Raw genomic sequence first — 13814 nt, forward strand, 5'->3', positions numbered from 1 at the left:
CTATTCTTATTTCTCTTCTTAGGAAACTCAGGACTCACAGTCCATCACTTTTCCTTATACCTTTGATTCCCTTTCCCCTCTTCTTTCCTTTATCATTAGCAGACCCCAACACTGATTATATGCAGCTCATCCTCTAATCTGAATCTTTACTCATACATCTGAACAAAGTATTACAGTATTGGTAACTGGTTATTTCTTCAAATGCATGACCATCAATCTCAAGTGGACTTTCAGAGCTGCTTTGCAATCCTTCCACATGTCCTTAGCTGATACATTCTCCTACCATCTTAACTGACCATTTCACACTTCATCTTTCCTACATTCTTAATTCTAAACTCTTGAACTTGATTCATGCTTCACTGGAAAGAACTTCCTCACAGTCTTACTTCCACACCAACCAACCTACTTGTATCTGTATCCACATATTCTGTCTTCTCACACTGTCACTGTGGATAAACTTCCCATGCCTTTATCTAAGGACATTCCATTAATTTGTATATGAGACACTACGTTCTCTGCTTAAAATTACCCCCCAAATTTTCTCCTCTGTCTCCTGTATCAACACATTTTTCCTCAAAATACTTGCACATTTGTTTCCTACAATCCTAAAAAAAGCATTATTTCAATCCAATATTCCTTTCTGACTATGGTACTATTTCTCCCCTTTCTTTTACTCCTGGAAATAATCGACTATACTGGATTTCTCTTAGTATGTTAGTCAGCTTTTCATTACTGAGACAGAAATACCTGACAAGAACAGTTAGAGGAGGAAACAGAGAGAAAAAGGGGGCCAGAGAAAAGATACCCCCTTCCTGAGCATGCCCCCAGGGACCTGTTTTCTCCAACTAGGTCTCACCTCCCAGTAGTTTATTCATCCATCAATGGATTAATCCACTGATGCAGTCAGGGCCTTCATAATCCAATCATTTTCCCCAAAATCCTATCTCCAATTATATGATACTTTGGTGGGGGGACATTTTAGGTTTAAACCATAGCATCTAGTTTCCAACTTATCACTTCCCATTGAATTCATCACAATCCGGATTTTAGCCCCACCAACCCACTGATACTTCCCTAGTCCCGACTATCACATTGCTAAATCCATTGGTATGCTCCCATAGCTAATCTTACTTGACCTGTGACCAATTTAACACAGTTATCACTCATCTCTTTGAAACACTTTCTTCACTTGCCTTCCAGGACTCCTTCCTCTGTCTTGATTCTCTAATACTTTCACTAGATCCACTTTCTCAGACTCCTTCTCTGATGCCTCCTCACATTTTCTTAACATTGAAGTACCTTAGTGATTCCTATAAGAATGTCTTCTCTTCCCTTCACCTATGCTCACTACCTTGGTAATCATATCTTAGACTCATGGATTTATATACCAATAGTAGAAGAGATTGCCATAACCATATAATCAACATTCTCTCTTGCTTTTCATGATGTTACATTGTTCAAGCTGCCTGGTTCTTGTTAAGAGAAATATGAGCATGAGAGATACATTCATCACAGTCATCTGGAATCAAGAGCAGCTACTAAAAGTGCTTGCTTAGTATGTGTGAAGCTGTGGATTTATTACCCAGCACTTCTAATTTTTTTTGTAATTAATAAAAAAGAGTACAGGTACTAACATCTGAGATAGTGAAGTTGCTAGACAAAGGAGGCATAGAAATCCTTCAAAGAATCATCTTTGAAAGATAGTTACTGATCCTTCATTGGATTGTGACATGAGTGGGAAATAAAACTTTGTTGTATTAAACCATTGAGGTCTGGTGTTTGTTAACACAACATTTTTAAGTCTATGCTAAGGCACCATATGTACGTTTCCAAGCTATCCATCTCGCTTGAACTGCAGACTTTCATAGTGAGCTAGTTACTCAATTTCTCCATTTAGATGTCTAACAGACATCTCAAAACCAGAATTCCTAGGCTTTGGCTGTAGCTCAGTGGCAAAGCGCTTGCCTAGCATAATACTCAGCACCACATAAAAATAAACAAATAAAATAAAGGTATTGTATCCATCTATAACTACAAAAAAAATTTAAACTCAGAATTCCTGATACACTTCCCCCAACAAGTCAATAATTCTGAGAATTTTCACCATCTGAATAAATGACAATCACATTCTTCTAGTTGCTTAGCACAGAAACTTTGGAGTCATCCCTCAAGCCCTTATTTCAATCACATCCCATAACCAATGCATCCATAAATACTAGCAGTTTTACCTTCAAATCTATCAAGAAGGCCTGATTGAGTGATAGAGAACTCAGTGCTAGAACACTTGTCTAGCGTGCACAAGTTCAATCCCCCGCACTGCAAAAAGAAATCTAGAATCGCACCCCCTGCCCACTTCTTCCAGACACTACAACTGCCCCTCTGGTTCAAGTGACCATTATCCATCTGCTGGACTACCATAGACTCTTAAGTTTGCCTTCTTCCTTCACCCTTGCCCCATTATACTTCACATGGCAGGTAAATAAGTTGATGTCACTCCTGTTCAAAAATTTTCAATGACTTTCCATAGGCAAAGTTCATAAAGTGGCTTATACAAGCTTATATGATCTGGGCCCTGCTCCATCTCTGGCTTCACCATCTGCCCCATTCTTCTTCATTCCAGCACTCTAGCCTCCTTGTTATTTAGCCAAAATCCCAAGCACAGTCTCTCACCAATTACCCTGGTACTTGCTTTTCCTTTTGCCAGAATATTCTTTCCCCATTTATCTACATAGCTTGCTCCCCCATTTTTTTTACAGCAGTGTTACTCAAATGTTAGTTTTCATCAGGATCACCTGAAGGGTTTGTAAAAATATAAATCCAAGCCCCAACTCTAAAGTGTATGATCTAGTAGACCTGAAAGTAGGCAAGAATTTGCATTTCTAACAAGTTTCTGGGGGTGATAATGCTGCTTCAAGGACTGAGCTTTGAGAAACAGTATTCTGCTCAGAAGTCACCTCTTAATCAAGACCTTTCCTGACTTTCTTATAAAAGATAATATTGTGACCCCAGTGCTTCCTATTTCTCATAACCTGATCTATTCTCTTCCAAAGCACATATCATCTGACAAGTATCAGTATTTGTTTATTTTGTATCTTCCATTTGGATTATAAACACTGAGAACAGGGACTTGGTTTCAATTATGGCCATAGCTCTACACCCGTATCTATTACAGTGCATGTTCATGTAGTAGGTGCTTAATAAATATTTGTTGAATGCATGGTCAAAATAAAATGTTATACAATCAGCCTTCTATGACCCAAGCTTCTGGAACAAACTGCTCATGAAGATAACTGAGCTTTGCAAACCATGCTACACTCTGCTTACATCCAATCTCTTGCTTCCTGGGATATCTTTTATATCATTGTCACCCCTGCCACCACTTATAGCAGAAAGCACTGTTGATGACTAGAAAAATGTATTGTTCAGTGGAAGGGATACTATGATTTAACTCTTTATTTCAGGAAACTAAGGGGACAGGAAGAATCATAGCTTTTGCTAATCTAACACTTGTAACTGACTTATTCTGAGCAATTATTTCACATTCCATTACCTGCTTGTGTCAGGTAGAGAAGAGTAAGTCACAGTCCTGATCCAAGTCTGATGGAAGAACCAAATAGATTGAGTAAAGTATAACAAATCATTATCAGCAAAGAGGAGAGAACAAGAACTTCTGCCTGAAATTGCTGAGAGGAAGGCAGAACTTGGGGACACCTCTGCCAAGAAAAGGGTGTTTCTGCCGGGGTTTTGAAAAATGAATAGAAATTTGGTTTATGGTAAATGGGAAAATCAGGTAGGAGGGCATTTTGGCCAAAAAAAATCAGCAAGGAAATAAGTGTGTGAGATAAAAGTGACATTAAAAATTTTTTGACGGGCTGGGGTTGTGGCTCAGTGGTAGAGCACTTGTCTAGCATGTGTGTGGCCTGGCACTGCATAAAAATAAATATATAAAATAAAGGTATTGTGTCCAACTACGACTAAAAATATATTTTTTAAAAAAATGACAGTTGGGGCCCAGGCACTGTGGTACATGCCTATAATCCCAGCAACTTGGGAGGCTAAGGCAGGGGGATTGCAAGTTCAAAACCAAATTCAGCAGTCTAGTGAGGCCCTAAAGCAACTTAGAGATACCCTATCTAAAAACAAAAATTAGCAATCAGTCTGGGCACAGTGGTACACACCCATAATCCAGCAACTCAGGAGACTGAGGCAGAAGAATCACAAGTTTGAGGCCAGCTCCTGCAATTTAGCAAGACCCTGTCTCAAAATTTAAAAATTATAAAGGGCTGGGGCTATAGCTCAGTGGTAGAGCATCCCTGGGTCCTATCCCTGGTCACCTCTCACAGAAATTTGGCAATAAGGTATAGACAAAAGTAAATCCAAGTGGACATTCTGACCAAGCAGAGTAGACATCAGTTATAGACAAACTGGCACAGCAATAATAGTTCATACCATTTGAAAATTGGCTGCAGAGAGAGACCAGAATGTTGCAGAAATGCTGAGTAGTCTGGCATGTGAAAGTAATACATTTAGTGTATATAGTGAGTTACCACAATGCTTTGCATTCCTTGTATCTTCCAGTCAAACCCAATACTACAAATATTCTTGGCATCTCATTTTACATATGGGAAAATTGAGTTTCAGAGAGGTAAGTCACTTGCCTAAGTTCACACAATAGGAAATATTAAGAGTTACTATTTAAACCTAAACCTGTATAGGCTGGCTCCAGAACTTATAATATTAACCAAGGTATACTGCCTCAAGTAGTAGCTAGAACATAGTTTTGCCTCTTTAACAATATGGGGATATATGAAGAGATAAAGTAGGTTGACTTTCCATTATAGACCATGCTGTCTGGATGAGGAAACAAGACTCTCAGCTGTACAAAGACTGTCCCTTAGAAAATGGGATGTTTACCCATTGAATGGGACATTTAATGAGTGCTGTGGATTTTCACTGGAGCTGGTGAGGTCATGACAGAAATGGACCTTGAACCTGGAATAGAGACATATGGACCAGTGGAAAGAATATAGCATTAGACTCAGAAGTGCTGGGGTCTACTCGCTAGCAGTGTGATCCAGACCAAAGTAATTTCCTTCATTGTTCTCATCTGTAAAATGGATGATTTGGGGTAGAACAGTGGTGCTAAATAGAAGTACACTGCCCTCAGGAGGTATTTTGGAAATTATGAGACATATTTGGTTGTTCAAATGCAAGAGAGGCATTTAATAAGTGGGGGCCTTAAATGATAAATGTTCTATACACTACAAAGTATTGAACTCCATCCTACCCTACTAGACTCGAGACATTCATGGAGGTGAAAACTTTATAATTGTCTGAGTCTAGAATGTGATTACATTTTACATATTGAAGTGAATTTTTAATGGTTTTATTTTTCCTGATTAAAACAACCTAGTAAAATAAGGGGAAGACTGTAATTTTCTTCCAGAACATGACCATGAGTTATTCACATTTCAGAGAATCACTGCACCAATCTAACTGCATTCCTGATACTTGAATCACCAATACCACAACCCAATGTCATTTATTCTGTTTCAGCAGGCTGTGGCTTTCATGATGATTCTGTGTAGAAATGCTAGCCTCTCACTACTTCATTATGTTTTCTCATATAGCCATGGATGTGCTTTTAAATATTGAAATACATATTGTTTCATTATAAATGATTTTCCTTTTGTTTTTCTTTGCAATATAATTAGGTAATATTGTGTACTTTTAAAATTATTGCTTGCATCTTTATTATACCTTCTTATGAATTTCTTTTTAGGATGAAGGCAGATTAATAAATGATTGTAATAAAAATGACATGCTGGTCTGATAGAGTTAAGAACCACTGTATTAGGTGATCTTCCAAGGCCTTTCCAGTTTTGATTTTCTATGGGCATAAGGACAGTTGGATTTTGAAAGGAAGGGGATAGCATTTTAAGGTGGGAATGACTCCAGCACCTTGGCCTGCTTAAGCAGGGGTTGGAGTGTCCCCAGGCAAGTCAGGACAGAGCAGGAGGCCTGGTCTGGTCATGTTCCCTGAAAACTACTCTACCCCACCCACCTTAGTGTAATTGAACACTCCTGGGGAAACTGCCAGGGCTATCATCACAGGAAATTGCCTTGTGGCCAGTAGGGCTTCTCTAGTTACTTTCTTAAGTGACAGAGGACAGTAACGACTTCCTGTCTGTTAGGAGGAAGGTGTCAGCCTCCAGTTCTGGTGAATTCCTGAAACACCTCTAGCAGAAATTCCTTATGTTTTTGCTCAGCTCTTGACATTGGGATTATTTTTCTTTTCTTATCCAACCCCCTTGCCTCCAGTCTTCTTCCTCCATACTAAAGATCTGGAAACTTTTACTCTATGATAGACAAAATTGATCCCCTATAATCTTGCTTATTCTTTTTTTATATGCCAATTTTATTGAATACCCACAGAGACACTATTTGGAAGTAGGCCATACATACAGACAGATGCCAGTTCAAATTTTGCAACACCTGTTGAGTCCTCTTTGTTAAAGGGATGTGTTTTATCATTTAATAACATGTCTCTATTTTCCTCTAATACACTTATTCATTGAAGACTGCTTGGAAAATACAAATATATATGGAGAAGCCATTGCAAATGATCCATAATCCCAAGCAATATAGTATTCAACATCAGACAAAGTGATGGCAAACATGAAGGTTAAATTCAATGTTGCTCTTTCTGTTCTTTATTCTATGCCAGCTCCCAGCTTCTTCCTCCCAGAGCACCTCTTGATCTCACCCTTATGAAAAACTTGCTCATCCTATATACTGTAAAATGGAGGGCAAACTGGAAAGTGTACAATAGCACTTAGCATGTCAAAGGCATAGAAGAGAGATAAAATATCTCATATCAGGAAGGTGTTTGGAATCTAAAATAGCAATATTTTGTCATAGCTCTGCCATCACTACCTTATTACTGAAGTGCTGTGGTGATAAAGTATTGTGGGAATGTCTAAAGAGATAAGAGACCATCTGAGAAATTTACAGTGATCCCTTGGAATCATGAAAAAGCACACAGTACACAGAGGCAAGAATGATTAAGTGTGAGCCTGGCTCATAAATATGCCTTTCTCGTCGGAAAAAAAAATGACCAACATTAAACAAAAAAGTTGGATGATACTAAATCCATCCCAGAGATAAAGTTTTTGTTATAGATATTAGTTAGAATTTATGTTTTGCTTTTTTTCCCAAGGTGGATAGGGTCAGAATGGCAGTTTCCCTCAGTTTGGAGTCTTGTATTGAGGCTCTGGTATAGAGAGGTCTTAGGAAACACTAAAACATAGAGGTGAAGTTCAAGACTTTGGAGTCAGTCAAACCTATGTTCAAATCATAGCTCTACTTCTGTGATCATCAAACTTTACTTGAGTAATATCCACTGTTGTAGGCATTGGGGATACAATATTGGACAAGACAGATAAAAGTCCTACTTTAATGGAGTTAGCATTATAGTGGTCCAGGACTAAATATCTAATGATGAAAAAGTAACAAGGGATATTATTGGAAGCAATGAGGACTTCCTGAAGCTGAGTGGTCAGGAATGGCTTCTCTGAGAATGGACCGTTGAACTGAGACCTGGATGATGAAAAGAGGCCACCAATTTAAAAAAAAAAAAAACAAAGGGAAAATATTCCAAGAAGTAGTAACAGCTAGTACAGATGTCCTGTGGCAAGAACAGGCTTGATATTTTAAAATGCTTACTGAATGAATGCTCACTGAAGCAGTTGAAGCTTGAGTGAGCCAGGGAGAGAATGAGGCGGTGAGGTTGGACAAAGTCAGAGTATATGTCAGATCATGTGATGGCCTTGTAGAAATTCAGCTAATCATCATAATCATCATTATCATCATCATCATCATCATCATCAAGCTGAAGAGGGGGAAAATGAAGTTGGAGAGTTTGGGTGATACTATATGATATCACCTGAAGAGTTTGAATTTGACTCATTGGGGATGGGATGCCACTATACAGTTTGAATGGTGTGCAAAAATGGAGCCTGAGAAGATGAGAACAGAGTGCAAGGTGGCCATTTTTATCTTCACTACATGTCTAACACTTGAATTTCTCCTAGGTTCTCTCCTACAGCTACTGTTCCCTCAGTGAATACAAACCCATAAGTTACTGTACACCTGTTTTCACACCAGCCCTGTGTAAAAAGATTCTCTTGTATTTTGTGACTAGAATTTTTACCAACAAGGCAATGTCTGAATCACAATTCACAAAGCAGCTACCAAACTGGCAATTTGGTGAGATATAGACCTGACCTAAGGGGATACTAGTTTAAGATGAGTTTTTCTTTCAAATAATGACACCAGAAGATGAAATCATTAGTCAACTACAAAATTTACATTGTTAGGAGGAGTGTAGCTAAGGTTCACATGCTATAGTAACTTTTTTTCTTTTTTTAACAGGGAGAGAAGAACTCTTATGGAAAGCCATGCGGGGGCCAAGACTGCAGTGAGACCTGTAAATGTTCTCCTGAGAAGGGAGCGAGAGTAAGTCACTGATGGCATTGTTGAAAGACAAATAGTCATGGGGGGGAGCTGCTTTCTGTTTTCTTTAGAATTAAATTGCTTAGAATTTACTCTTCTGACCTCATGGAACAAGCAAAGTGAGGAGGGTCAGCTGGAAGGAGTTTTGCTAAATAATGACAGATAGAACAAGATTGGTCAAAGTCTCTGAGGGACCAAGAGTAGTCTTCCTTCATTGACTTAATGCCAAGGTTTCCCCAGTTTCATCAGAGTATTTTCAAGTGTCAATTAGACTGTGCACAAGCAGATTGTGATAATGTTTGTAGATATGTACAAATTTTCATAACTCATTTATATCCACTTGGTTTTTCCCTACTGCTCTGGGCAACAGGTGGTCCAATTTGCAACAAACACAATATGTTGACACAACATTTACATCAATTCCTGTAAATTCTCAGCCCCCTCCAATGAATTACATCTCTGATTTTTACTGAATGAAGTTGTAGAAAAAGTATTCAAGGCAGTCCAATATATTAAACATATGTATGCATATTCATAATTTATGATCACCCTGTAGAATTCATATCTTTCAACTTTCAGAATTATGTGTGCACTCTCATCACACTCAAAAAAGCCAAAGAGCTTCCACTGTCAAAGGAAGGTAGTAGCATAAATAGGTCAACCGAACTTTCAAAAACATAGCCAAACAGGGAACACGGTGAATGCTCCACCTTCTCTTTCATTATCTTCCATTTGCAGTAAAGTGAAATGTCAAACCATGCCAGAATTTGAAGGAAGAGAATAAAAAGCCACCTCTTCATCAAAAAGGATCAGACCTATTATACATTAACGACACAGACTTAGAGAATCATAAAATATCAAAAAGGGAAGGCATCTTAGTGAGCTTCTTATCTTGCCACTGATTTACAGAGAAAAGACTCAGAAGGAAAATGACTTCCTGGGGTCACAAAGAAAATTGATGACAGATTCCTGGCTATTACCTGGGTCCTTTGATTTCTCACATGTTTACTTCACTCACTTACCCACTACTTCCCCCAAGGGAAGCAATGTTCACTGTAGCCACCAAGGCTCATGCCTTTGACTCTGATCTACAACCAGGAAAAATAAATATACAAATGCAGTAAATATACAAATGCATTCTTTTTTATTCTTATTTTTTTATTTGTTCTACTTACAAATGCATTCTTAGCATGTAAGCAGTACAAAGTGAAATGCCATATATCATTTATATAATGTCATTTATTATTCTACTTTGGAAATAAAACCAGAAAATGAAGGTATTTATATGGTTTTATTTCCAAAATAGAATCATGTGAGTTGTGTGTTTGTGTGTGTGTGTGTGTGTGTGTGTGTGTGTTCTGGGCCTTTTTTTCCACTTACTATGTCTTTAAAATCTTTTCTTCTATCCCATAGTTTAATTCAGCCATCCCCCTTTTACTAGGCACTCAAGTTGTTCCTGAATTTTTATTATTTTATAAAATGTCAATGTTATAGTGGAAATATTTGAACAGGACATACTCATCTCTGAGTTGATAATAAGGATCAGAATAATAAAACAAGCATTTTTAACTTTTGAAGCTACTGGCAAATAGCCCCACAAAGTATGTTCCAATTCATATACCCATTAGCATTGTAAATGAGTGCCCATGTTTCTTTACCCTTGCCAACACTTGATATTTTGCAAATATGGTGAATGAAAATCATCCCATTCCCTGACTATATGTAAGTTTAAGCATCTTTTCACATCTTCATTGGAAGTGGGTATTTCTTCTGTGAATTCACTGGACAAATCCTTTAACTACTGTCCTACATGAAGATTCCTTTTTGGCTTTAGCTCTGCAAAGATAGAGCAAATAAAAATGATCCAAGTGGAAGCAGATGCAATTTGAGGTTTGACACAAAGGAACATTTCCTGATGTCTTATGGCAAGAGAGATGGCTAATCAGACCCAACAAGCAGGAAACTCAGAAAAAGCTCTGAACTGTTCTTTGAATTGGGGGTCCGTTAAAAATAGAAAATCTATATCTGAACCACAGATCAGTACTACATCAGGCAAATATGTCTTATAATGACCTCATTGTTTAACCCCAGGCTGCAATTTGGATTTTTGAAGATGGAGAGCAGTAGATTTACTCCATGAAGAGCCCCCAATTGGGTTCCAAACATCTGGAGCCCAAGTCTAGCTTCTCTTTTGGAAACAGATAAGTGGCTGAAGGGGTAGGAGGTGGAGGAAAATGGAAGATTCCTGTTCAGAATGTTTTCCTTTAGAATTTAAAAGACAACCTCTATGTGATTAAACATGTTCCTAAAAGTTTATTTGTGAAGTCTGAAGTTTCTGAGAACATTTGTCAAGGTTATCAAACCACGCCAATTTGTATTTTATGAATCAAGAGCAAGAATATCTGTCTTGTTTTCCAAATAGATAAGGGGGCTGGTGTTCATGAGGCAAAATGTGAACATATTGCGTGATGCCAGATCCCATTTAGTCATCTTCCTTTCCCTCCTATGTTCCCAGGGCCAATTGGTAGTGTTTAAACTAGCCACAGCACTATTGACCCTGCAGAACTGCCCCTCTGTACCCCTTTGTGCAGTTGTCAGAAAGATTTGAGACTGTTTTCCTTAGCTGAACAGGGGGCCCCATTTGGATTTCAAGCTGTTCTTCTCGAGCTGGGAGAAGAACAAAAGGTTGGGTCACTCCTGAGCAATGCTGAAGCCCTTGGCAGGCCTGTCTCCTGCCTTAGGGAGACATCAAGCACATAACTTGCTGGGCAGTATGTACTTTTCCTTTGCCAAAATCCTGTTGAACTGACTGGGACATTTATACAACACCTAGCACTCCAGCAAGCTGCAATACAAACCATTTTGATTGAATCTTTCTCAAACTGATTTCTCCAAGGTATGCCCTGCCTGGTAAAGCTCTTGTCTGATGTTGGTACACTAGTTTTCACTTTCAAAAGCCTCACAGTGCACCTTTCAGGGGCTATATAGTATCTATATGCAACAAATAAATGGATAAGTGACTTGCCCAAGGTCACCAGACTGTTAGTTAAATCTTATTTAGCTTACTTTAAAAGAATGGCAACTTTAAAAGATGATATACCTCCTAGAGTTAAATAAAGGGTTTTCTCTCTTGGACATTTACATTTGGATTTAATATTTGACTTTCAGTTTTCTTTCTTTCGTGGACATAGGTTTTATCTGAAAGAATCATTCTTTTGAGCTGCTCTCTTGTCTGGTATTTCTTCCCTGTTCTTTGAACGAACAGAACATTTTAGGTTGACATTGTAATTCTTCCCTTTTTCACCTACTGGATCTGAAAGCTATCTCTGCATTACACTCCATCAGTGTGTGTTTCTCTGAAGTTGAGGAAGGGAGGAAGGAAGGATGTATCTTTTGTTCTGAACCCAGTTTTCCTCAATATTCAGTTTTTTTCTATTTTAGCAGTGTTCTGTTTTGTTTTTTTATACAACATGGTAAACTCTTCATTATCCAGAGCATCTGAAGTAGCATTAACACACATAATCTAGCAGTGCTAGAATTTTAAAAAATAGAGAATATTATATTCTCCATTGGATAAGGACTATTTGTCTCATTCCATGGCTTGAGAATCAATGTCCTTGCTTGAGAGCATATGAGACTAGAATTTCATGTGAAATTAAGGCCAAGTTTCTTAAGAATTCCTTATCTGTTGCCTGCAGCCTCTCACTTCTCTACCACAAAATGTGCTTCCCATGAATTCCAGAGCCCAGTTGAACTAACCACTAGTTCTTCAGTTTGTTCTCCTCCTGAAAACAGCTGGTGTTCCTTATATTACTGACTGATGCCATGGAAACCAAGAGGTCTTTTCATTTTCTCCTGAATTAAGCAATTGCTGAGTACACCTTTTCCTCCTCCCTGTTTGTCCCGTACCCCCCCACACACACACACACTCAGTCACACTCACCCTCCTGCCCTGACCAATCACTTTATGACACACACCTATGTTCTTATTCTCTACTTCTTCAAAGCTAAAGCTCATGTTGCCCAAGACCTGCTCTGGTGCCTGAGCATTTCTACAACTGCCTGAAAACGAGCTTGATGCCTTCATTGCCCATGTACTGCTCATCTCTCTGTAAGTTTTCCTCAATTTTGACACTGGTCACCATTAAACAACTTGTTGCCAAACCCAGTGGACATTTTCATTCTGTCTTCTGTCTTCCTTGAGCTTCCTGCTGCACATGACACCTCCTTCTCTCCTGAAACTCTCTGTTCCCTTGGATTTCATAATAATGTTTTCTAATTCTTTTCATACTTTGATTGGGATCCCCCAGGGGTCTGTCCTCATCCCAGTACTTAATGTTGGCCAGTCATAGGGTGGTTTCCTGAATCTCAAGCTTTAGCTTGACCTATGTTCTTTTTTTATGTATTTATTTTTTAGTTGGACACAAATCTTTATTTTATTTATTTATTTTTATGTCTTGCTGAGGATTGAACCCAGGGCCTCACACATGCTAGACAAGTGCTCTGCCACTGAGCCACAACCCCAGCCCTTGACCTACATTCTTAACTTCAGGTCAGCATTGTCCATTTCTTGCTGGATATCTCTACTTGGATTTTTACCAGCACCACAAACATGCCTTGCTCACAACTCCATCATCAACCCCCTTCATACATATTTGCTCCCAAGTCCTACATGTGTCTCCCCATCACAGCAAAAGGCACCACCAGGTACTCAGTTACTGAAGCCAGAAAATGTAGTTGTTCTTCCCTTCTTCACTATCACCTCCAGCCCATCATCAAGTCTTTTCCATTTGTCTTTAAATCAAACTCAAATCCATCCAATTTTTCCATTCTCATTCCTCCAATTCAGTCTATATCATTTCTTGCTTGGATTACTGTGATAGCTTCCAGCCACATCTCCCAGCCTCTAATCTCACTCTCTCCCATCCATTTCCCATTCTTTTGCCCTAATCTTTCTAAAACAAAAATATTATTATGAAAGTCTTGCTTAAAATCCTTCAATAGCTCCACATAGATTACACAATGAAATATAATTTTTAATGTTTTTAATTATAAATGAAAACAATACATTTATTTTATTTATTTATTTTTATGTGGTGCTGGGGATCGAACCCAGTGCTTCACACATGCTAGGCAACAGTCTAACACTGAGCTACAACCCCAGGTCCATGATGAAATCTTAACTCTAGTAAGATTAGAATCTTCCATGACCTGTCTCTTGACCACATCTTCAACATTACCTCTCATCACTAGAAACCCTCTTCCCCTACAGAGAACAAAACAAGACAAAAAAAAAATTT

The 13814-nt window shown here is 38.5% G+C and overlaps 1 protein-coding gene across 2 annotated transcripts in view; it reads left to right on the forward strand.

The window, feature by feature from the left end:
- Col4a6 (collagen type IV alpha 6 chain) overlaps nucleotides 1-13814 on the forward strand; it is a 285125-nt gene that overhangs the window by 127910 nt on the left and 143401 nt on the right. For both annotated transcript variants that reach the window (XM_040284113.2, XM_078034409.1), the window contains exon 3: nucleotides 8434-8517. In XM_040284113.2, the coding sequence (XP_040140047.2) occupies nucleotides 8434-8517 (84 nt within the window). The remainder of the gene's footprint in view (nucleotides 1-8433; nucleotides 8518-13814) is intronic.

The sequence above is a fragment of the Ictidomys tridecemlineatus genome, chromosome X, assembly GCF_052094955.1.
Source record: "Ictidomys tridecemlineatus isolate mIctTri1 chromosome X, mIctTri1.hap1, whole genome shotgun sequence".
In the NCBI taxonomy this organism is placed as follows: Eukaryota; Metazoa; Chordata; class Mammalia; order Rodentia; family Sciuridae; genus Ictidomys; species Ictidomys tridecemlineatus.